The sequence below is a fragment of the Coloeus monedula genome (genome assembly GCF_965178545.1).
Source record: "Coloeus monedula genome assembly, chromosome: 6".
In the NCBI taxonomy this organism is placed as follows: Eukaryota; Metazoa; Chordata; class Aves; order Passeriformes; family Corvidae; genus Coloeus; species Coloeus monedula.
In genome coordinates, this window is record NC_138786.1 from 55,130,377 (window position 1) to 55,155,923 (window position 25,547).

At 40.2% G+C, this 25,547-nt stretch overlaps 2 protein-coding genes across 2 annotated transcripts; one reads left to right on the forward strand and one right to left on the reverse strand.

Annotated features, from left to right (window-relative positions):
* Positions 1-1,964: 1,964 nt before the first annotated feature.
* BAG5 (BAG cochaperone 5) lies at positions 1,965-7,229 on the reverse strand. The gene is made up of 2 exons (XM_082283228.1): positions 7,157-7,229; positions 1,965-6,571 (listed from the first exon to the last, which is right to left on the reverse strand). Exon 2 carries the CDS (start codon positions 6,540-6,542, stop codon positions 5,190-5,192), a length of 1,353 nt encoding a protein of 450 aa, XP_082139354.1. The 5' UTR covers positions 6,543-6,571; positions 7,157-7,229; the 3' UTR covers positions 1,965-5,189.
* Positions 7,230-7,342: 113 nt separating this feature from the next.
* COA8 (cytochrome c oxidase assembly factor 8) lies at positions 7,343-14,581 on the forward strand. Its single transcript, XM_082282899.1, has 5 exons — positions 7,343-7,478; positions 8,429-8,626; positions 9,673-9,736; positions 11,691-11,781; positions 14,330-14,581. The coding sequence occupies exons 1-5, from the start codon at positions 7,359-7,361 to the stop codon at positions 14,433-14,435; spliced, it is 579 nt and encodes a 192-aa protein (XP_082139025.1). The 5' UTR covers positions 7,343-7,358; the 3' UTR covers positions 14,436-14,581.
* The last annotated feature ends 10,966 nt before the right edge of the window (positions 14,582-25,547 follow it).

Consider the following 25,547-nt stretch of genomic DNA (forward strand, 5'->3'; position numbering starts at 1 on the left):
TGGCAAACTCTGCAACAATTTATGTCCTGTAGGAATAGACTTAGAAAAGATCCTCATTATTTTTTGAGCTGACAAACAGTGCAATGCATGCAATCGCCTGTTTGGCAGTCCCTAGAACCAAATGCTGCAGAGAGAAAGGCTAAGAGTTGTGCAAAGCCTTCAACAAAAGCACAGCTCATTCTCAGCTTCTTCAGTTAATGACCAGCTTTCAGCTGACATGTGCATGCCTACCCATGTAACTGAAAGCATTATGGACACCATTGTTTCATGTAGCAAACCAGAATGATACCCAGGTCAGCCCCACCACAGCTCAGCAAAAGCTTTAAACGTAATTTCTCAGCTTCATCTAAAACAGAAAGCCCGAGAGTGTTTCAGGGACTATTCCCCTAAGAATCCGCTTTCTCAATGAAAGCTCATAAGCAACAGAGGAACAGACACAGAGCTCACTCAAAACATCAGCTCTGAAAAACATTTGGTCATGTCTCTTCTAGCAGTTTCCCCTAGCAGGAATGGTTTGCTGGATCCTGCCATTTAAATGTCTCCTGCTGGCAGCCAGTTTGAACCCTCCGGCCTTCAATCCATGAGCTCAGTACTAATGTCCTTCCACTCCTTAAAGTTCTCAGCTGAGAATTCTCCAAAGGAGAGGATACACCTAAAATAAATACAAGACTATACAAATATAATAAAATATGGAGTTCTTCCAGTTAAACCATTTCAGGCACCAAAATCTGCCTGTCCCAAACACAAATTATTCTTACAAGGTAAATTCTCTCCTTTGACAAGTAAACAGGCAATCAAGACAAACAGGTCAGCAGCTGGCTGGGCAACATCTAGAGCCATGGCCCAGAGGATTTACTTGTCTTTGAAGAATATATTTCCTTCAAATAAGCTCTATTGTTAAAAGGGAAAGAAGATACAGTGAAGTTGTTACCTACAGGAACACTCAACCTTTATAAACCTTAGCCTTATCCACTATCTTCTGGGTAAGACTTTTCCAGACCCTGTAGCACTTTGGCATGATTGTACTTGGTAGAAAGGTACAAAAAAAAGACTTTGGTGGTCTTTTCCAACCTTAATGATTCTATAAGGGTTCTATGATCACTTGTGACATGATCATGGAAGTGCAGTTGAAAGCTACTGGTTTCTTTTCCATACAAGATTCATTTGTATTCCCTTCATCAAATCCCATTAGTAAAGCAAAAAATTCCTACTTCTCTGTAGGAGTCGATAGTTGACACCTTTCCCTCTTCCTCCTCCAGTTATTTAACTATGCAAGTTGATCTAATGACTTGCTGCTACCAAAAATCTCACCATTTGCTCCCTAGCCCATGGCTGCACCACCCACCCCTTCATTTTGCAGTAGCTCTGGCCCACATACCTTTCTAAAAGCCAGTTTGGCTCATTAAATCCCCTCCTCCATTTTTGTTGTTTGTTTTCTCCCATTTTATTGGATTTAATCAGCTCACTGTAGTTAGCCAAGCAGCAGAAACTGCACAAAGACAGCAGCTTTCTGGGCAGAAACAGAATTCCCAATTTCCATCAGCACTGAGCTGGTAACGTGGCTCACTGCATCTCGAAAAAACACACGGAGCCAACAGAGCAGTCAGGGAACCTGCCTCATGTGCACAGCCTAAAACCAGGTTAGCTGAGCTCCTGCTAAAGGCTCTGCAATCCACGCTGACTTTGCACGAAGACTCACGCCATCAGTTTCGCCAGCTCATCTGCTCAGGCAGCATCCTTCAACAGCAAAGTGGCAAGATCTGAACGCTGCCACAAGCACTGCTGCAGTGATCATCCAAGTGGAACCCTGGAGGGTGCAAAGCTACTGCTGAGGATTGCAAAGAAAACCAACAGGCACCAGATTTAGCAAGCAGGAGTGGTATCCACACAAAGAACTTTATTTTAATCAATACAGCAGTGAAAAAGCAAACTTTTAAAGAAGGAGGGGGGGAAAAAAAGAGAGCTTTATGTCTGTATGTTTAATAAAAACACTTGCTCTAAGACAAAAATAATTTACATTCTGATAACTCACATTCAAAAACAGAGAAAGGCATCAGGGCATAACATTCAAATGAATACCTAGTAAAAGCAGTAATGTATTTGTATTAATAATCAAGAATGTAACACTGCAATATTTAATCTTGGATCTGTGTATCCAAATGTCATCTCCTACACAGCAATAACTGAAGACAGATACACCATTAGGAGCACAGACACTGATTTCTGTTACATTAAAAAAGTAGGAACTGTACTTAAAAATCATCTCCAAACTGGCACCACTCTGAGTGGCAAACAACAAAAAATAAACACTGAAATAGCTAAAAAAAAAATATTTTAAAAAGAAATTCAGTTAACAAATAGGAATCACGATGCAGGATTACCTCTCCTCCAAATATCCACTTGATTATTTTGCTCCAAGGTACATAACACAGCACACAGAAGAGTTATTCTATTTTAGTATAGTACTAAAATGCAGGCTTTTGCTATTTGGTCCATTTACATTTTGTTGATTATTTTAGCCTGCTGTATTGGAAAGAAAAGTTGTGTCTCTCTGAATCTTTGGATACAAAAAACAGAGAAATTACATTCTTCAGCATAAAAGCAAATTTTTGAGAAACTTGTGCATTTCTTCTTTTTTGGGGGGTTTTTCTGGTTTTTTGTTTGGTTTTTTTGTTTGGTTTTTTTTTTTTTTTTTTTTTTGGTTAAGCACATTTATTTTATTACTTTCAGTCATGCAAAAACTGTGAATTAATCCCATTCCAGATGAGAATTTTACCATAAAATTTAAATAGTCAATTTATCAGACTACAGAACAAAGGAAAAAAGCTTAATCCACATAATATCTTGCTACTGAACTCTATTCAGTTAGTCAAATTACACTAACCTTATACATTTGCATTCTTAGAGATGCAAGCATAACAATTCATTCGGAAAAACTAAAAGACGTGTTTAAAATAGAACAGATATGATAACTATACTTACTCATTTTTACATTAGAGGCTCAAACATTTATAAAACTACATGTATCCTCGACAGAACAGACACTACATTGTTTAAACAAACTACAAGTAACCACTGCAGACCCAACAGTAATACTAAAGAAAAATTAGTATTATTACAATATCAAATCCTTATCTTTCCTAAAAATTCAAGTGCAAATCACAAGTTGCAATTCAAATGTGTAGAGAGCTTGAAATGAGTAAAATAATTTAGGTGTATAACACTACTAATATTGTGTTAGCCACATAATATTCAAATAGAGATTGGAATTTCAGTTAGGGGAAATATTTTTTAGTGAAGGAGAGATATGGTGGTGTGTCTCTGAAGGAGCAGGAAGAATCCTCCAACAAGCATTCTGTCATTGCCAAATTGTGCCTTAGGCACTGTACTCAATTAGGTCGGTTTAGGCAAGTAGATTTGCAAAGCAATCACCTGTACAATCACAAACAAAATCTATTCACACTCTGAAGGTATGCAGCCTTCAATTAACATCTCATACTGTGTTATGGAACACATATATTATTCCTGTAGCAATAGGCACAGAAGACCTGTCCAAAGACCCCCATCTCCACACCAATGCTTTCGTTTTTAAAGCAGAATCCGTATTTCCCAAATTTGATACTCATTCTCAGGACTCCATAGGGCAACTATCACCTATTGTATTAGTTAACTTGACATATACTACAGCAGAATTAGATATATACGTGAAAAATCCAGTTTGCAAAGATTACAAATGTATCAAGCTGCCAGTAAACAGTTCCTATATCTACATATGACGGTGCAAGTTAGCAGTGTCATAAAGGCACTTGTCTCTCAAAGACAGTACTGTCTTCTCCATCAGTCAAAAATAGATCTTAAAAATATTTATTGTAACATCCGAAATGGTTTTTACTCCTTAAAGTGGTGCAAATCATCATCTGCAGAACAATAATTCATTAGTTCCTCCTGAAAGAGCTGAGTGCAAATTATCCATGATTGAATATATCTTTACACTTAATTCATTTTAATGCCATGCTCTCAAAAAAAGTCAAAAAACATGCTATAGTAGAAATGTGATTGGCACTAGCAGCCACAAATAAAAAGGTAGGTGCATACAACAGTATACAAGCAAGCTTATTTATGAAGCTACTAAAACAATTAAGTGAATGAGTTGCAAAGAGAGACATTTCCCACAAGTCTTTCCAAGACATGCTTGAAGCCACACCTGACCATGTAGCACACACTTACATCGTTAGGGACATCTTTATAGCTGGCTACCTACTTTTACAAAAATAATTCCGAAATGCACATTTCACTTCAAAGTGAACTCTGTTTCTGTTTTCGTCAAATGTGAAAACCAGATGCAACAGCAGAGCTTAAAAAGACACCTAAGCAGCCACTACATAAAGTTCAGTGCAGTTTTCAAGGGTTTATGGATGGCAGCTTGGAATCCTCGAAATCCCCTTTATCTGTTCGGTATAAACGTACAGATTTTCCTCTCCAAGTCTCAGTACCTTAAAGCAGTAACTTGAAAGAATTTCCACCAACAAAAGACCTGGTTTTGCAAATCAAAGGGCTCAGGTATTACAAAAATTGACATAATTGGTTTTGCCTATGTAAATGCTAATTTGCAGCTGGCATTATAGGTCTGTTAACAGAGAAATCTAGATGGTATGACGGATGGAATAAATCAAGTAAATCCAAAAGCCAGCAGGCTTTTTGCCCTTAGTACTTTATGTCATAACAGCACATTAAGAGTACATCCAGACTGCTGTGAAGTTGCTGGATGGAGCTTAATGCCTGAATACTAATTTTCATGTCCAGTCTCCTTAAATAGTTTTGCCAGTACTATACCACAAGGAAGTTTCTGTGTCTTTGAAAAACCTGCATTCACTGAACATTGCACAAGGCTACTGAAAGAAAAACAAGGAAGAAGAAAAAAAAAAAACAAGCTATTTGATCAAGTATTAAGCTATTCCTTCAGAGAATTGCACTTCTTTGCTTATAGCAGTGACCAGAATTGCTGATGGTGTACTGACAGTTGCCATGGCAAGTGGGTGACTGCGTGGGATAGCAGACATATAGCCAAGTCAACTGCTTATGCAATCTCCATTATTTCTGCAAGCACAAAACACTTTATTATGTGCTGCCAATGATCTTCATAAAGTGCCAAAGGGAAAAATGTTCTTCTGTGTCAGGCCATGGCTGTTTCAGTATTCCCATTCATCTGTTTTCATGTCCAGATAGTAAAGAATATTCTGTGCGAGCTTTACTGCCTGCTTCCTGGCAGCCTTACACCGCTCGTCACCTTGCGGATCAACAGCGTCCAGGGCTAGAAGTTGTTTTGTAAGAAGTTCTTCCAGTCTCATGTAATTTTTATCCGTTCTGTTTCCATCAAATGAAATCACCTCTTGCTGAATTTGAGACAAGTTTCCAAGAACAGTCCAAACTGCTTTATGAGACTGATGTTCAGCAGCAGTTTGCTCTGGATACATTTCCCTTTTTTCCAGTGCTTCCTTCAAATCAATATATGTTATAAGAGTCTGAACTTCAATTACTGCTCTTCTCCTGGCCTCTCTAATACATGGATTTTTTCCTGGACTCACTTCATCTAGCTGGGCAATTAATCCCTGCAATTCTGCTTTCGATCCCAGATACAAATCAGAAGCATTCTCTGTTTTTAAAAGTAAAGAATTAACTTCCTTCATCTTCTTGCGGATCTCTTCTATTTTTAGAATGGACTGATTTTGTGCCAAATCGTAAGCGTGAGTAGAATTTGCTTCTTCATCCAAGTCCAGGTATTTCTGCAATTTATTGATCTCTTCTATTACTTCCTTTCTGTAATTTCTTATTTCCGTGTGACCGCAGACATCTAAAGCATCCAAATCAGCAATGAGGCCTGTGAGCACACAGGACAGATGCCTGCAGGTATCATTACTACTCACTCCCATTAGAAGCGCAATAAGGGTTCCCCTGGCTTTGTTCACATCACACATTACAGAATTAATTTTGGAGACAGAAGGATGTGCATCATTAGAGAGTGGCAGGGACAGCTGTTGCTTTACACCACTCTCTATAATCTCCTGAACAGCACATACCTTTGTCAGAGTGCGGTATCTTGCTTTGCGTAGAGAAACTTTCCCTCCAGTTTTCACCTGGGTAAGCCTCAATACAATGTCCTGAATTCCTTCTTCAAATTCATCACTTTTACAGTTTCCTCCTTTGTAAAAAGGTGTGATCTCGCGTTGCACAAGTGACTGTGCCTCCTTGAATAAAGCCTCTATTTCCAGTCTGCGGGGATGGTTTGCATTTTGTTCCAGTTCCTTCAGCAGCCTCTCGGTTTCCTGGGCAGCTCGCTTTCTGGCTTGCTGAATATCCCCCTTCCCTTCGGTGTCTACAGAATCTATTTCAAAAAGCTGTTTAGTAAGGCTCCTTTCCAATTTCTTGTAATCTCGGTCGGTAGACAGACCACTGAAGACAGCCACTTGCTGTTCGATCTCTTTGACTTCTTTCTGTATTTCATGTAACCGTTTTATGGATGGGTGTTGGTTACCCATATCCATTCCTCTTCTCTCGTCCAGCTCCAGATGAACTACAAGGAAAATGAGAACAAGACTTGCTTAAGTGCTACATGAGCACGCGTTGCAACTTTTACATTCTGAAACATTTCAGCATTACAGCTATTTTAAGTATCTTCACCAATACGAATAAACCACTTGGCTGATATTTCACAGCCCTTTAATTTTTTACACCTTTCTCCCGGTCGGGCCGCAGGGGTGATGCTTTAGTTGCCACACGCCCAGCTCTCGGCTGTTCACCCACAGCCTTCCCCACCTGCTCTGCGGCTGAAGCCGCCGCAGAACAAACAGGGCACCCGCAGCCCAGGGGAGAACCCGGAGCGGGGCGAGAACAGCGGCCGAACCCGACCGCCCCCGGGTGCGTCAACCCCAGGGCAGCGCTGCCTTCCCCGCACAAACCTCGCTCCCCGTCATCACTCGCCGCCCCAGGCCCCTCCATGGCCACAACCTCCCGCCTCCCCCGCGGTGGGGCCCGGCGCAGCACGAAGAGGAAATGACACCGGGCCACCGCCGAGGCACCTGCGAGAGGTTCGTCCCCACCGGCCCCGCAGCGAACCCGCGCGGCGCCCCCGCCCCGCCTCACTTGGTCAGTCACTCACCGACCGCCCGGCCCAGGACCCGCTGCCCGGCCCGGCGCTGCGCCACGGGCCGAGCGCCGCGAACCGCCCGAGCCCCGCCCGGCCCAGCCGCGCGGAGGGAGGCGGAGGCGGAGACGGAGGCGGAGACGGAGGCGGGCCCGGCCCCGGCCCGGCCCCGCCCCGCCCGCAGCGCCCGCGCGGCAGCGTCGTAAAGCGCCGGGACATGGCGGCTGCCCGGGCGCTGCGGGTCGGTGGCGGCTGCCGCGGCCGCCTCCTCGCCTCCTCCGCCTCCTCCTCCGCCGGCGGCCGCGGGGCTGAACGCGGGGAGCGGCCGGACAGTGCGGTAAACCCGGGCGGGGGGTGGCAGCTTCTGCGGGGGCCGCGGGGAAAGCCTCGGGGGCCGCCGCCCTCGCTGAGCCCGGAACGGCGAACGTCCCCGCTGCCCCCCGGTAACGCCGGCGGGGCGGGGGCGGCCGGTAGCAAACCGCGTTCCCTGCGGCCTCTGGTTTTTGATGTGTTTGTTGAGGGCCCCGGTGTTCGGTGTTGGAGGGGTGCTGAGTTTCGAGCTGTCGGGTAACGCCAGGTGTTCCCGAACCCGGCTGGGGCAGGCACACGCCTGTGTGTGGGCACATGGATGCAGGAAGAACGACGGTCTTAGGAAAACTCAGAATCGTAGAATCATAAAATACGCCGAATTTCAAGGGACTCACAGTCCAGTTCCTGGCCCTGCAGAGAACAACCCCAAGAATCGCACTGTGTGCCTGAGAGGGTTGTCCAAAAGGTCCTTGAGCTTGTCAGGCTTGGGGCCGTGACCCTTTCCCTGGGGAGCCTGTTCCAGTGGCCATCAGCCCTCTGGGTGGAGAGCCTTTAATATCCAACCTCAACCTCTCCTGACACAGCTTCATGCTGTTCCCTCGGGTCCTGTCACTGGTCACCAGAGGGCAGAGATCAGCGCCATAAAAAACTTGCATACTTGCTAGTTCTCTCCATGAAATATTTTAACAGAGTATCAGTAATAGGAAAAAAAAAAAGTCGATTTAAAAAAATACCCCTGTGATTCACGCCTGTGGTAAAAGAATTAAAGGTATCTTCTCTGTAGTGCATTTGTAATTAAAAGTACTTGTTAATGTACAGTGTAGTTTTTGGTCACAGTAAATAAATGCGCTTTATTTCTGAACTTGCTATGCTTGTATGCTTTAAGGTTCCATGGCGTTTGGGAATTTATTCCAAATGGAGACGTTCTTCAGAAATGGTCCTGCAGTGCTGATAACGTGTGGTGCCTGTGTTTCCTAGGGCCTGGGTTTCCGCCCCCCCGCGCACTCGCACAGCGACTGGATCGGGCCCCCGGACAAGCACTCCAACCTGCGCCCCATCATCTTCTACGTGCCCCCCGAGGAGTCGGCGCTGGAGCGGCGGCTGCGGGAGGCGCGGCAGGAGGCCCAGGCCAGCAACCAGCGCTTCTGGGCACGGCACAACCGCGCCTTCCACCAGGTGAGCCCGGCCTCGCACCCGCTGCTGCTCAGCGCCCTCCTGCCTGCCTGAAACTGGGGGGCTTGGCCTCTCTGAGGTGGGGCTCAGTTCTGCCTGCTGTTAATGCGCTCGGGGTCATGGAGGAAATGATGTTTTATGTCGTTATTTCTTTAAAAGATCACTAAACTAAAAATCCCACACATTGTATTGCTGTTTAGTGGCATGGAATATTTGCCTTTTTCCTGTCTTGCACTGATAGTATAAAGTTGTAGCTGCCCTACATGCAAGACTTGTCTGTGACTAGAGCAGCTGTTGAAAATGATTCCATGGCTGGTTTTTCTCTTGCCATAAGTGAGAGAAATTTGGTGTAATTACCAAGACTGAATGAGATTAAATGATATGTCCCATTTCACTCGCAGTGTATCCCAGAAGGGCTAAAGTGAGTCTGTCTTCTTTCCTGATTTTGGCATCTTCAACCAGTGTGGCGTTTTTTGGAAGAACAGTAATAGTTCAGTAATTCACCATCATTTATGATGTTGAACATCATATCCTCTCAAAACTTGCAAAGATCCCAGAAAAAATGAAGCTTGTTTTTTTAATTCCACAGAACTGCTTTTTACATCTGTAAAACTTACACACAAATGATTATTGTGCTTCCATCTAAATAATTGTAACTTTTTTAGGCTGCATGTTTTTCTCTATGCTCAAAATCTCAGTTGTACAGTATAGCACATTCCTATAGTTTGTCTTAAAAGCTGAAAAGTTTGAATCCTGTCAAACAACACTGAAGTTTGGCTGTAGCTTTACTCTACAAATCAGTTTTTTAAGTGTCAGTAGGACACTTGCATGAATTCATTGATGTGTGCAGGTAGCAGGATCTAAGTGACAATGTTACCAGTTTAACTAAGTCACTGGATTAAGAAAAGTGTTTAGTTGACACTTCCAGCTATAAGGAGTATCGCTGGTTATTTCAGAGGGTGTTAAACACCACATTGCTATGTAATTAAAAACAATGGTGAACTTCAAGGACTGACTACATCCAATTCTAATGTGGAAAAATGTTTTAGGAAAAAGAAGAATTTATTTATTCAAGACTGAAAGCCAAGGGTCTGGAAATGAGAGATGAATCAGGTTAGTGAGATCTTTGTTAATAGTTTAGGATGCATTCTGAATTCTGTTTAACTTTGAATTTTGTTAGTTTATGCTCTTTGCATTCTGTTACAAGTAAATTGTAGAGGTAGGATTTAGAAGTGTTTTCTGGAGTATGATAAAAAAAGAGAGGAGGAGCTTTTCAGAGATGTGCCTGTGGGGGTCAGATCATCTGTTGCACTGTTCCCCCTCTAATTTCTTCCCTGCAGCCAGAGGGAATGTGCTGAAATCCTAGCCCAGTAATATAATAATTGTGTAGCCTAAGGAGGAAGGGGCTTTTTACTTTCACACCTCCTAACCCAGTGAGCTAGCTGAGATAAACATACAGAGCATTTGCCTCAAGTGCCTGTTATGGTTGGGTGGATAAATTCAGAGTCTTTGGCTTCAGGTCCATGGTGTATGCAATGAGTACAATATTTTTCCTTGAGGGAGAGTAAGAAAGCTTCCAGGGAGATGGCAACTGCTATCTGCCTGTCTCTGCCTGAGCACAGTTGCTGTTAAATAGTTGTCTTTCTAATTCATTATGTGAAAATGAAAACAAAATGCCTTCATAATAATAGTGAATTGGGCATTGTAGTATGAGGTTGAACACTTTGTTCGCAGAATAATGATCTGCTTGAGTTTAGTGAAGCATCTGCTCTGAGGGTCTGTATGTCACAGACCATTATTTTTCTTTTCTGTTTGTATCCTGGTGATCAGTGTGTGGTTGAGAAATAATTTAAATTAAGTTCTATGTTGTTTCAAAACCACTTCTTTTATATTGCTATTTTGATTTTTTTGTTTTGTTTTTATATCCTAGAAGTAAAAGAGAATGACCATGTACTTCCATTAAAAATAAAATTATATCAACTGAATGCTTTGGTTAACTGTTCTATAACAGAGCTGTGAGTGTATATAAAAATAAAAATACACATGAACAGTTGGAACAAAACTAACTTCTACAGAATGTATCTGTTTTGCTAATACCAGTATGAAGAAACAAATTAACTATAGGTGTTAAGCTAGCAACCTTCAAATGGTTTTAGAGTTAATTTATCCCATATTATGTTAATCCATTGTAGTATGTTAGTTTTGTAAATAATGACAAATAGAACCAATCAATAATTTACATTCCTGTGATCAGTCTCAAGAGCCTTAAAATGCATTTTGGAACAGTAACAAGTTGAATATTGCAATTCCATCTTCCTCATTATGGGGCATTCAAATTTGACTGTCATTTTAAGGACACTTTGTGCCAGAAGGTTTGTGTAGGAATTGTTTGGTAGAGTTGAGAATATTTGCTGGTTCTCAGGGTTAGACATCTGTGCTGTAGCCACAGGTCTTGTTCTTCCTTTATATTCTAGTTATGAGTGACATATTCAAAATCATCTTTTGTATTTGCTTCTCAAAATAATTGCCTACTAGATTGTTCAGAAGTCTGACTGAACATAAACTTTTTGCCTGAAATTACTTGAAATTTATCAATAGTAACAGAAAAAAAAGTACATCTGAAAATACCATGTCAGTTTTGGATAGTGTTCTTTTGATATTTATGGACTTGCTTTAGGGGAGGAAATTAAGTTACTAAATGCTCTTATTGGTACTGCTAAGGCTTCAGCCCTGTGAGAAACTATTTTATTCAAAGGATAGATACTCCTAGATCTATGCACTTTTTCATAGAGGTTCACTAGTTTCCTAAATAGTCTAAGAGCTCATAAACTTTATCACTTCCACAAGTAATAGGGGTTTAAGGACTATACCAGCTTCAAGATGATCTGTCTTTTTAACCTGCTGTGCTCCCTCGATAAGTTTTAAAAAGTTGAAAGATAAAGGCATAATAACTTGTTCAGGGCTACACAGAAAGCTTGTAGGAGCAAGGAGTCAGACCTAGCATCTGAACCCAGTGTTTTAATCCAGAGAATTGCCTTGACTTTGTTACACCAAAACCTATTTTCAGGTCAAAAAGCAACACTGAATGCAGAGGAAATGGCTGACTTTTACAAGGACTTTCTAAGTAAAAATTTTAAAAAGCATTTGCAGTATAACAGGTATGTAGAAGGTATTTATGTTGACTATTATACATTACAGTCTAAGTGAAAGGTATAAGATCAAGTTTAAAATTTGAACATTTTTTTCTGTAATTGGTAAAACAGCACAAACCCCTGTAATTTTTGATTTTTTTTTTCATGCTGTTACTAGCATTTGACAGAAATTTGCATTATCATTTAAGTTCTGCTGCTGCTTATTGTTGTTTTAGTGGAAAGATAAGCTCAAGTCTGAGATTTAAAGAGACAAGATCAGGCACATTTTATTATCCTAGGGCATGGGTCCTTTCATGCTGCTAATTGAAACTGATAAATATGCAAATAAGTTGAAAGTTCTGTATAACAGATTCTAGCTGACTGTTAAAGAAGAACTAGTAAATGTGATTTATCTCAAAGGAAAATTGTTTAATGGGAGTAATATTTAATAATCTCGGGTCTGTTATTTTGCATGTGTATAGTAAAAGTGATCAGCTTTGAGTTTGGCGAGGCATTAGTAAATTGATCACCTGAGCTTGTCCTGGTAGAAACTCAGCTACAGCTTGATAAACCCACATCCAACCCTTCAGAACATCTGCATGGTTTCAGTGTTACTGTTTGTACAACAACTCTATAAACTGGATTGGGGATCTGAAAGGGCTGAAAAATGAAAAATGCAAACACACATACCCCTGCAAGTAGCTGTGCACACTTGAAAAAGGGCTAGAAATGAGGGAGGAATGGGAAGGTGGAGGAAGACAGCAGTTAATCCAGGCATACTGACCACTGAATATGAAAGCACAAGTCCAGTTTCCTCTCTGTATTGGATTGAGGGGTTATTGGGCAAAAAAGTGTCAAGTGTGACTGGGTTCCTAATGGTGTAATGCTAGTGAGAATTCTGCCATCACTGCAACTGATCTATAACAAATAATGGCTTAAATTTCTTCATATGTATTGTGTATAAACCATAAAATACTATCCTGTAAGAACAATTTAACTGTAATAAATATTTAAATATGCACATCTTGTCTTGCCCACAAAGGGGTAGAGGGGAACCTCATCATAATCCAAAGCATAAGCATGAAAAGATGGAAAGTAAGAAATTGGTTTTAGTGAAAGGATTGTCATTAAATTGCCTATAACTGATAAGTGGGAATGCAAAGGGTTTATCTTAGAACTGGTCACCAGTTGCCTTTGTTGTAGTGACCTTAGGAAAGTGTTGCATCTTCACGGTAAGATAATTCAGGCTTTGTGCTTAAACATGACCTTCCTTGCTGCTGACTTGTAAAATCAGGTTGTGTCAGCTGCATTGTTGTAGTTTCAAAGTGGAACTGCACAGCCCTGAAAACAGTAGAGCTTTTTACAGGCACTCTGAGGGGTCATATTTATAAAAATCTGTTTATGCATTTAGCTGTATGTTCTTTTGCAGTATTGCCAGCTGGCCTGAAAACTGGCAGCTAAAGCGTTGCAACGTCTAAAATTCAGTTAAAATTGAAGCAATGACTGTGCATAGATGCCTTGAATATTTAGTTCCGGGTACTTAGACTGGAAATACAATTTAGTTTAGGAAAAAAATTCACGAAGGATATAGGAAATTAAACATGAAAGGGGAAAAGAAACAGTTGCAATGTTAGCATGATATTTTTATTTAACATGACATTTGAAGGGGTAGCTCAGTGCTGCCTGTCAGTGTGAATTTGGCTACTATCCTTACTGAGAGGTTGGTATCTCACGCTTATGTTAGATCTGTGCATGCAAGGTTTGCCCCAGACATCTCAAGAGAAGACCTAAATCCCAGTTTTCTAGTCCTAGAATTCTACGTATCCTATTGCTTCTTGTGAGCATTTTACAACATGGGAGTGAGATCCTTGTTAGAAACTAGAAAAAAAATTTGATATTGTTTTAATTTGTAAGAGGGGCAAGAACTTGAAGCAAGTTCTCAGAGGCTAAAAAGGGCTGATGCAGTCTATACTGTGTATAATTTGAATTGGTTCCAGAAGCTGTGCATGATTCATAAAAATTAAATTATTTAAAGATAGAAAGACTAACTTTGGCAATATTAAAGGCATTATCCTTAAAAGATACTGCAGTAGAAAGATAATGTTTCCCGTATTGGGTTACACAATTAGTCTTTGAAGTGTGATTTGATTTTACTTTTTCCTACCCTTCTATGAGACCAACTGCCCTTTTCAACACATGCATCTTCATCCACACACAAATATCTTACCTGAAGCACAACACTGGCAGGAAGTCAGTCCAGATAGCTTGGTGATCAGCTTTCCTTCTGAAACACGAGACATGGTTTTAACTATTTTATCTCACCTGATCTCAAATATAGTTACAACCCTGTAATCCACATATATAATCTGTTCATGGATGTGGATATACACATAGACTTTTTCATAGGTTATTTAACTCTTATTAGACAGGAAAAGTGTTACCACAAAGAACAGAAAATGCAAGTCATCACTGAAATGTCATTTGTCAATGCCAAAGGATATTTTAATATAATTGTGTATCTTTTTTTCTGTTCTTGTTCTGTGTGCTGATGATCTTCTTGGCTTTGGAATCCTAGAGATTGGTATAAACGTAACTTTAGGATCACATTCCTCATGGGACAAGTAGCACTGGTGAGAGCTCTGAGGTGGCTTCGTCGGAGAAAGAAAAATGTAGAACAGTAATCACAGCTCCATGAAGAATGCAACACTATATGCTATAAACTTGTGGTTTATAGTAATTCTCAAAGTCTGAATGGTTGATGCAATAATTACTTGAATTTGTTTGTTAAACTATGTAAATAAAAGTCAACACTGGTCTTAATTTATAATCAGTGTGTAGATTTCCTTTATCCTTTATTCCAAGAATATCTAAAATATTTCTCCACCAAAACACAACCAAGAAAACTTTTAAAACTGTTCCTTGTTCATGTCAGATGGAATGGGTAATGACTGTCCTGTTTCTGCTATAGAGTTATGGCTGCTAAATAACATGGGATTCAGTGTGCTGTACCTGAACTCTGGTCTCAGAATGATGTCTCCACCAACTGTATTAGTATATAAAGACAAAAATGCCTCATTTTGCAGCAGCTGCCTGTCTGGGGCAGTAGCTATCCATAAGTAATACAAAATGGGTGAAGGAACAAGTTTGATTTGTGAGTATATATACCATCAATTTAGAATAATCCTCTCTGCAGTGTGATTAAATGCTCTTTTGAATAAATATTTAAGAGATGATTTCATCAAAGTGCTAATGCAATAGGATCTTCCTAGGTTGTTTGTTTGTTTGTTTTTAATTAAGAGAAATATGCCTCCCTTGGACAAAAGCCCCTCTGACCCATGATTGATAAAGATTTTAGTTGCTGAGCAATAAAATGAATGTGCTGCCAGTCATTTAATCTTGGTAGAAGACAAAGCTGGTAACTGCTGTATGGAGAACAACACTACTATCAGTATGCACTGCTTTCTCATTTCTTACAAAAAAATGCTGTTCTCACCAAGGCACTGAAAACTACTCGCCTGAGGGTGATTTTTGTGGCCTCCAGGTAGGTAACATCAATTGGAACGAGGTTGGTTCAAGTGAAATCCTAAAATGTTATGCCATGTATTTGTAATTTAAAAGAGGTCTCATTCCTCAGAATGTTCTCTCTGTCCATTTATACAGCTAAATGATTTTTTTTATCCAGTACCTACTAAGAGGATTCTGTTAAAAAGAATCTATGCTGTCAGATGAAGTGTTTTCCTAAAGCTGTGCTGTAGGGATGGTTCTGCTTTTGGAAACATCATCTCACTAGCCATTGACCTATTTTTGATATCTAAACATGACATGATTTATTCGCAGACTTTTTCAACTGGAGCAAAAAGAGCTTTGTCCGCATCAGCTATAATAATTCCTCTGCAAAATGAAATAAATGTTACTGATAGAGTAGCAGATCATAGTGTTTCATACAACTATGATATTATTGGGGCTAAAGTGGCCACTGAATTGTGATTTTAAGTGTTCTTAGTAAATGAAAACAGTCATTATTAGTGTTTGCTGAGATAATAACCAACACTTTGAAAATATTTGTGAATGTTACACTGCATCAGTACTGTAAAGGGTATATATTTATTAAAAATTTTTTAAATGACATGTTTAGGAAAATTAATTTTTGAAATAGACTACTGTGGGTATATAATGTAATTCTTCAAGGATTTACAGTAAATCATATAATACAGTTTGTAAGCTTTGACCACAATGTGAATGCACACATTAATAGATAGTTCTTATGTAAAACAATAATTTGATAATACCAGAAAATATCCCAGAAAGGGAGAGACCAGAGCACCAGTGGACTGGTGGTTAATGGCCATATGTTCTGACAGCCTGTGTAAAGCATCCCTAAGGTAGTTTCACATGTACTTTAAATGGGTAGAGGTCAATCAAAAGCATTTTCATTTTCTGAGCTGCTCACTTCCATTAACACAGACATTTTTGTGTCTGCCTGCTGAACCAGATCAGGAAATTGATTCACTACTAGAACTAATCCAAGGAAAAAACTGTTCGATGTCAGATGCATTTATGTGCCTCATGATGCAGATACGTGTTGTTTGGCATGGGGGAGCTGTGGGAATTCAAATAGAAGGTTTGGATTGTGCTTCAGTAAATTCACAGTTAAAACTGTTTTCTGAACATGTAATTTTAGTGTTGGTCACACAAAAACAATATCAGCATACAATGGATCATGCTAGGATGAAGCTGCAAGCTGCTTTGTCTTTTAAATATCTCCAGGGACGGTGACTCAACCACTTCCCTGAGCAGCCTGTTCTGCTGCCTGACAACCCTTCTGGTGAAGAAATTTTTCCTAATATCTCATCTAAACTTCCCCTGGCGCAACTTGCAGCCGGTTCCTCTCATCCTGGTGTTGTTATTTGGGAGAAGAGACTGACTCTCACCTCTCCACAACCTCCTTTTGGGTAGCTGTAGAGAGCAGTAACACTCCAGCACCTCCCTGTCCTTTCTGAATTGAGGGGCCCATAACTGGACACAGCACCTGAGGTGTGGCCTCACCAGTGCCGAGTACAGGGGAGTGGTCACTGCCCTGATCCTGCTGGCCACACTACTGCTGATACAGGCTGGGATGCCACTGGCTTTGGCCACCTGGGCACGCTGTTGCCTCGTGTTCAGATACTGTTGACAGGACCTCTCCTTGTCCTTGTTGACCCTCACCCCATTGCCCTTGGCCCATGAATCCAGCCTGTCCAGAGCCCTCCTGCCCTCCAGCAGATCACACTCCTGCCCAGCTTGGTGTCATGTGCAGAGTGAGAGTGCCCTCAATCCCCTCATCCTGATCTTTGATAAAAATATTAAATAGAACTGGCCCCAGCACTGATCCCTGGGGAACACCATTAGTGACTGGATGCCAGCTGGAAGCAGCACCATTGACCAGCACTCTGGGCTCAGCCATCCAGACAATTTTTAACAGTGAAGAGTGCACCCATCCAAGCCATGAGCAGCCAGTTTCTCCAGGAGGTTACTGTGGGAAACAGTGTCAAAGGCTTTCCCTCATCCTCTTCGCAGGTCCCCTTGTCACAGAAAGAGATTGGGTAGCCAAGCAGGACCTCCCATGTGATCATTCTCCGGCACTTCCATGGTTTCTAACATCAATATCCCTTGTGTCACTGCTGCCACATGGATCTCCATCCCCCACCTTCATCGAGACAGCAGATGAAAGGACCTCCCCAGCACACCATCCCTCAAACACTGGCGTGTTGCCCCCAGGCTATCTCCAAGCCTGGTTTTATCCTTTTTCCCCCTTCAGATTCATTAGGATTCTGTGTGGAGTGCTGAGTCCCTTCATCTAAAACCTATTGAGGGAGTGAGGTATTTATCTATTAGGTAAGTGTTGAGGTCTGATTTAAAATACCTAATAGAACCACTGTGAAAAGATGTTATTAAAATAATCCATCTGAAATTTTGAATCTCATTACTAAAAACCACATGCATTTACTGAGATAATTACATTTGCTGAACAGCCAAAAGCCGTATCATTTTCACCAGTGTTGCATTACTTTTGTTGGGTTTTTTTCTTGACTGAGAGCAATTGCAATAACACCAGCTGCTTTCAGATAATATTGATCATAAAACCTTTATGCATCAAAGGAAAGCCAAGGAGATGCCAAAGACTACTAAAAATAAAATTTTTATGAATACAAAAGCCTGCTACAGTAACTGAAGCTAGTGAAATAGATCAAAGAGTGACTTTTCTGTGCACATTTTCTGAATATAGGAAAAATACGGGAGAGTCTTCTTATCATTTAAGTATTTAGCTAATCCTGTCAAAAGGAACAGCAGTATTTCATATTTAGTAGTGTCAGCATGTGCCTTTTTAGTCTCTCATGCACTCAGTAAGTCCATAATAAAGCAACAGCATTTTGGTAATATTTAAGTTGTTTTAGTTTGTATTGACTTGGGGTGGTTTTGTTCGGATAATATGTGTGGAGTTTTGCTATTCACTGAATTTCTCTATTGGAGCATTAATTTTGTTGGAATATGAGAGGAGTAAGAGGAAGTGTCAAATGGGGATTGAGCCACTGACTGACTAAAGGCTGGGTTAAAGTGATTGCAGCATCTTTATATATGATTAATAAAGACCAGTACTTCTTAAAAAAAGAAGAGCTTTTCTCAATTTCATGAGATGAGATTTAAAAGCAATGATAGCAGCTATGGAGGAGACAGCTTCTATGTTTAACTGAACATTCTTGGGGATAATATTAAAATCTAGTTCAAACCTCAGATTTGCTATTTAGAAGCTTACCCTTCCTGGTCCCATTTCAAGTGGACTGTCCTGCTTGCAATTTTTAGCTTCCACTGTCACTAAGCAAGATTGGTACCCTACAGGGGTAATCAGATTTAGCCAAACAAGAACTTAATTTACATCCTGTGCAGAGCCCACAGGCCAATCTTTTGCATAAAGACTGGAAGATTGAAATGTTTTCATAAAAGGATAATATATGCCTGGAACTGTAATATGCATGAATAACATTTTCATACTAAAAATTATATCCACTGATCACTGTAAACTGATTCACAGAAAAATAAACCCATAATTGAATATTCAAGTTCATTTCTCAAAAAAAATTAGTAAGGGAAGCTCAGCTCACTTTGTTTCTTAACAGTTTATGTCTTCAGAAGAGTTTATAAGTGCGTGGAATGTAATCATCTTGAAGTACATACTCATTAGTATTCATAATTATATAAATCACTTCTTTGTGCCTTAGCTTTGCATTCATTAATGGATTAAGATTTACCCAAGTATTGTGAGATTTACTTGACTGATATATTCAAACAGCAGATGCTGTGGAAGTGCAAAAGCAGTACATTTGGCTAGAAACAGTAAAGGCAAAAAATACACAATCCCTTTTCAAGTTTGATCTTACTCAGAAGAAGTATTATTGTGTAGTGACTTACCTACCTTAGGGTGGTCCCAGGTGTGTTGTGACCAGGGCCTGAGACACCAGGAGGCAGCAAAAATGACTGTATGCATCTCCTGAGGCTGCCCAGAGGCAATTAGCACCAGCCTAAGCCAGAGCAGCCCTGAAGCTACTGTGATGGACCATGTCTGGCATGAGTTTCCAGCAGCCCCCCTGGCAGTCAAGGCTTTCTGGCATTCAGCAGTGCTCTGTTCACACCGCTGCCTCCAAAGAACCCACTGATATGATTCAGCTGCAGACTTGGCTGTGATAATTTCATCAGCTGAGCCAAAACACATTAACAGGCAAAACACAAGTTTCAGAATCATAAGAAATTCAGGTCACTATTCATATCTCATTGTAAAAGAACTTCCTGTTGACAAATTGTAAGAAATCCTTGCCATGGAAAAATTCTCATATGATGATTGGGGTGTAGCATACATTGGCTCTTTTTAAAGGGTTTCAGAAAAGCTACAGACTTTAATTTCTGGAATAACTCGAATAATTAGAAGTCTAAATTCTTGGGAGAGAGCAGAGGGGGTATGTGTTGTTTTGCAAAACAGACTTTGTAGTTAAGGCTATTTAAGAAGACAAAATCCATGAATTTCAAATTTCAGAAGAGACTGACTGCCTTGACTGCTTTCCAAGTGATTGTATTATCCTGTCGTGTCATATAGAAAATAGCTGGTATGACACAGCATAAATATTCTGCAACAAACCAAGTCAAGTCAGTTCTGACCTTAGTAGCTCTACAATAAATACTTAGATAGAAAACACTTATTTGTTCAAAATTGTATAATAATGGAAAACAAAATGAAAATTCAGTTCCAATGAATATGTAAGAAAATGTCTTCTGAATTTATCAATCTTCTTTTCTCATTTACCAAAATAGCATTTCACTTCTACTGTCATGTCTGGAAAACCTCCAGTTTCTTAAGGCCTCATGAAAAATTCCACCCTGGAAAACAGAACAAAATACTAAGCTGACATATGAGTAAATAGCCACAGGTGCCAATTTGTGCCAAGGAAGAATTCCAGCTCACTTCAAAGAAAAAAATCAGTTCTGCCATAGGAAATTACAGAGCAACTTGAATTGTCAAGAGATGCTCAAAATTAATTCGTTTGCTGTCTCTCCCCTGGTGCTGCTTCTGCTGCTGGGAAAAAGGGAGTCTATTCAGTGTGACACTGGAGGGCTTGCTGGGCATGTCTAAGTTACCACGGTATCTCAGCCATAAATCTGAGTACCACAGGACTGAGTCAAACAGGCTGGTGCTGGGACAATGTGGCTGAAGAGCTGCCACTGGGCAGAGCACGTTTCCATCACATGAAGATTTTTCTCAGGCTTTTAAATCATGAGGTTCACAGTTTCTCTAAAAGCAGCAAAGCAGCTTATTACTTACTATCTTGAGTCTATAATTTATAGGTATTATCAAACAGTCACTTAGCACTCAATGTTCAATTTCATATGTAATTAACAATGTCATTTCAGCTTTTAGTGCTACTATATGTTTACATGTAAATTAGAAAAGCAATCTCACTTGTTTACAATATGAACTTTGGTTTTGGGCACTACCCAACGGAGTTCATAACCAAAAATTCAAAAAGATAGAAAAGAAATGAAATTAATAAGAAAGATAGTTAAAACAGCATTCCAGCCTCCTTTGACTGCAAAATGAGTGGGATGGGAAATGACAAATGTGTAAATCACCCTTTAAAGGAATTTAGAGTGTTTTCTGCATTGGTGCACCATAAACCTGGCAGCAGCATTTTACAGTTATGTAGTTAATTACAAGGATGTGGGGCACGTTAAACTGCTGCCCACAATGGAACCATTTACAGGGTAGATTTCTGGTCAGTGTTATACACTGAGGAAGGAAGATACTGTTATTCATCAGCCTATTCTCTGTGAGTCATGGCAGCTTTCAAACATATGGTGATGGTGTACTTTGTGGCCCTTCATCATGTAATATGAAGTGTAACACTGTGTAGGCAGTACATTTCACTTTCATGGCTAATTTATATTTATCAGTTGTTCCCAGCTTTCCCTTAGTGTTTACTGAGGCATGTGTCAGTTCCTGTTTACAGCTACATTATCTTCAATAGGTAGAGTTTGATACAAAACTGCACTATATATGTCTTTGAAACAATTTCAATAGATTCAACAATTTCAGTATATTTGAATTTCAGCTTTCATTAAAAATAATTATTCTTTTAGATATTAAGGAATAACCTTATGTTAAAACACACAGATTCAAAATCTAAAGTATTGCATATGGCATGTTTCAGCAATTTCTCTGAACTTTCCCAGGAGACTGTAGTTAATTGGTGTGGCAGAGTGAGCTGCTCTGTGTAATCAAAACACCTCAAACAGTCCAGCTGTTTTAGGTGAGAATGGTGTCGTAGAGGACCATGGCAGCATGGATTTCTTCCTTCAAAAAAAATTACTACAATCTCTACTCTGAATTTTCCTATGCCAAGCTGGCTGCTAAAGTCAAAGGCCAAGGAGTCCTGCTTTAAATTCCTATTTATAATTGCCCTCTAAAGCAAAATTGTACCCTCAGAATGTCTGTAATGACCCAAATACCAATGAGGTAACTGCCTTCTTAGCCAGTTGCTGCATAATTACCTAAATTACCTAAATTGAATCTAGTCTTTTTGCCATGAGGAAAACCTTCAGAACATGATATGATGCAGCAGTGTCTGCCAAACTTGTCAAAGTAATAGCATCCCTTCACTTTTTTTTATACCTATACTGGTCAATAAAACACCTATTAGGAATATAGGTGGAATTAGGAGGAATTGCTTTCCTCAGAAATAGACACCTACAAGACTGCTTTCTAAGGCCTCCTTTCACATCCCCTGAATATAAGGGGTACACTGAGTGTGGGTAGGCTAGGTTAGAGATGGGCCCCATGGAGGTCTTGGGCAGAACTATCACATGAAAGACAGGTACTTGAGGTTGTCCAAATCACACAGGGAGCAGGGAGTAGTATAGGATTGAGAAGGCACAAAGTTGATTTTAAACCATTCTCTCAAACTCTTCTCATCTGGGCTATCAGTCTCAGTTCTAGAGCTTTTGGAGGCTGTCCACAGGTTGAGTTCATAAGAATATTTGCTCTCAGGTAAGTGACAGAAAAGCCTGCAGAGCTAAGACACACCATCCATCCGGTAGGAGTGAATAACGCAATCATCTCACTGGTGTTTTAAGTGTAAGCCTTGATACCAGTGATGTACATGTCTTGCTTTCTTCTCTATCATTGTGAAGATACAGAAGAAATGAAGAGTGTGTCCATAGAATGTCTTTAAGCCTAATACTTTTCAGTGGACTTACCTGTGAACAAGTAAGAAAATGTCTTGTTAAAACAGATTTAAAAACATAGAATTCCAATACAAAATATAGGAATTACAGCATCTGAAAATTAAGCAAAAGCTCCACAGTACATACTTGCTGTAGGAAGAAGGAGGCAGAGAGGAGAGAGGACTCATATCCAAACCCTTGGGAATAAGATCATCTGTCCTTATCCTGCATCTGCTCTGTTTCCCAGGAGACAGGATGAGGAACAAAATATCTAGCACAGGCAGTTCTGTTTGCTATTGATTTTTAGAGTGACTCTGCCCTTCTAAGCCCCACGTCCTGTCTACCATCCATCTAGCCACAGGCATATTCAGAGAAGCCATTTTCTGTACAGACATAATTGGTCATTGGCACAGAAAGGACAGAAACTATTGTCACACAGCAGAAACATTTCCATTTTACTTTCCCTTGGGGCAAACTGTATTACTGTGAAGTCCCCAGTCCAGTGCAGTTGGGTACTGCCCCTGAAATACCCTCTTAACCAAGGCAAGCTCCAACAATGAAAAGTGGACCAAAATGGCCTCCCATAAAAAATGAGAAATTCCAATCAACCTTGGATGCCAAGTGAATTTGGTATAATTCCATATAGAGTATTAGGTAAGGAGGAGGGAAAAGCATTTAACGGAAGAAAGAAGTATAAAATTTTGGCAGTTACTGTGCCACGTGCAGAAAAGGAATACATCAAGTGAAAGGGAGGTTACTGATAAATCTGTCTTGGGAGCAAGCATTTTGGGTAGTGACCATGGCACAAACAATTGCAGCTCTTTAGGCTCAAGAAAGATGAAGCAAATAGGAGCAGAGAAGGGCAAATTGAATAATCAGGAAGATGTAGAATCTCTTTTAAAGAGATTAAGAGTTCAGTTTGTTTAGCCAAGTAAATTGATGATCTTGAGGGGAGAATGGTGTGCAGAATCTGCTACACAGGAGAGTGGAGGAAGAACAAGCCAAGAGAGTTGCCCAGGGAAGAATCTTCTTTATCTACAATAATTTAATTAAACATATAAAAGAGAAGTGTTACCTGTGAGAACTTCCTTAGAAAAGCCAACACATGGAGAAATGGGGCCAATCATTAGCCAGGGGAAAGAGCCAGGAAAAAAATAACATAATTTGGCACAATATCTTTATGTATATATTACCCTTGAGACTGCACTCTGGAGGAGTGATGTTCTTGGGCAGGAAGGGCGAGATACCTGCTTGGTTTCCAATAGACTTTGATAATTACATTTAGAAAAAGACCAGATTAGGTGGTTATCTTTAATGGCTTTTAGACTTCGGAGACTTGGTTGTCTTTCATCAGTAGGTGCAAATTTCTGCTTAGAAAAGGTCACACAGGCATACACTGGCATTAGCATTTCTTGTGATTAGCTTATGCATGAACTTTAATAAAAGGCAGCATCTGAAAAACCACAGCTTTATGTAGGAACCTCAGTGAGAATAAAGATAATAGATCTCCTATACCTGTGTGAGGAAGCACCAGTTTTCCTGGTGCTGAGGCAAGTTTATGTTCTAGTCTGTGCTTCTGCCTCATGTTGATTGGCAAAAAAATTAGTGCTTTTCCTACATTTTCAAAGATTCACTTCTCAAAATAAGAAAAATCTCATACTGGTTAATGAAATTATCCCAGATTTACACTGGTGTGTGACTGAAATTACAGTCACAGCCCTCACAGGTTGTTTGTTTTGTTTTGGGGCTTTTTTTTAGGAAAAAGCATTTTTCATAATGAAACTTGGGAGGATCTAATGAGAAAAGGTTATCTAAATGTCTCCCTTGCCAGGAGGAGGAATTGTAGGATCCTCAAGGATCCTACAATGACTACCGAGATTACCAAGGAAAGAGTCTCACCTAATCTAATTGCAAGTAATCTGACAGCCAAGCCTGATGAATTAGCAGATCTCTAAAGGAATGCTGACAAACCATGTAAGTAATAAAGAGCTGGTGTTCTCAGAAAGGGAAGGGGATAATGGAAGCAGTAGGAAAGCAGGCACTTAGAAATCAGAAAAGGCGACCCTTTTTTCCCCCTGCTTTTACCTACATGTTCCTGGGTTTGAACAAAGACACATGATTTTGTGTTTGGAAGAGTTTATTTGTTGTGTTTGTGGAACAAACTTTTTTCCTATCAGTACTAGGCATTATTCCAATATAAAGGTAAAAAACAGAGCTGAGTCATAGTTGGGAAGTAAGGATGATGTGGGAGGGTGAACAGAGTACTGTACCACAGACTGAATGTTATTATTCCAGTAGTGGCCAAGGCTGATATTCCACCAACAGCATGGTTTTTATTTCCTCTGGAGGATCTAATACACTTCTGCAATGGTTCAGTGGCTGAGGTAGGTGAATATAGAAATAAATGTAACTTCCTGTGACTCATATGCAGCATAATAATCCTCATAACCTTGAATGACCAACTGAAACCCCAAGAGAAAATAAACTCACTGAGAAGTGAGAGTATGGAGGAAGGAAAGGAGGAGCATAAATGGAATGTTATCTTTCTTCATGCATAAGCACTAAAAGTCATGCAGAGTGAATATGGAGAAGAGAGTATTCCTAAGCTAGAAAGGTGCTGGTAGTCAACCATCAGCTGACTATGGAACATGGAAACAAGTGAGGAAGAAAGTTGCTTCATCTTTCAATGAAATGAGAGGTATGACAGAAGTAAAGACAGAACAGAAATTGCTGGTGGAGCATAGTGAGTATGTAGTGGTGTAAACATTCCCTCGTAGAGGTGGGAACCTACTCCTTGAATGCAAGGAGTAAAAATACAAGTCTAATTATCATCACAAGCTCTCCTCTGTGAACCCTTTAGCTGTTCAGAATTTTGATGTTTAGAAATAGGATTTTGGAAAATATTGACAGTGTCTGTAAACTCATATAGCATAGAGTATCAGAACTTGTCAAAGGGTGCAATCCTTAGCTCCTTGATCACTTACTACTTTGAAGATAACAGTGGAAATTGGGATATATAAATATAGCTGTGTTGCTGAAATTATCTA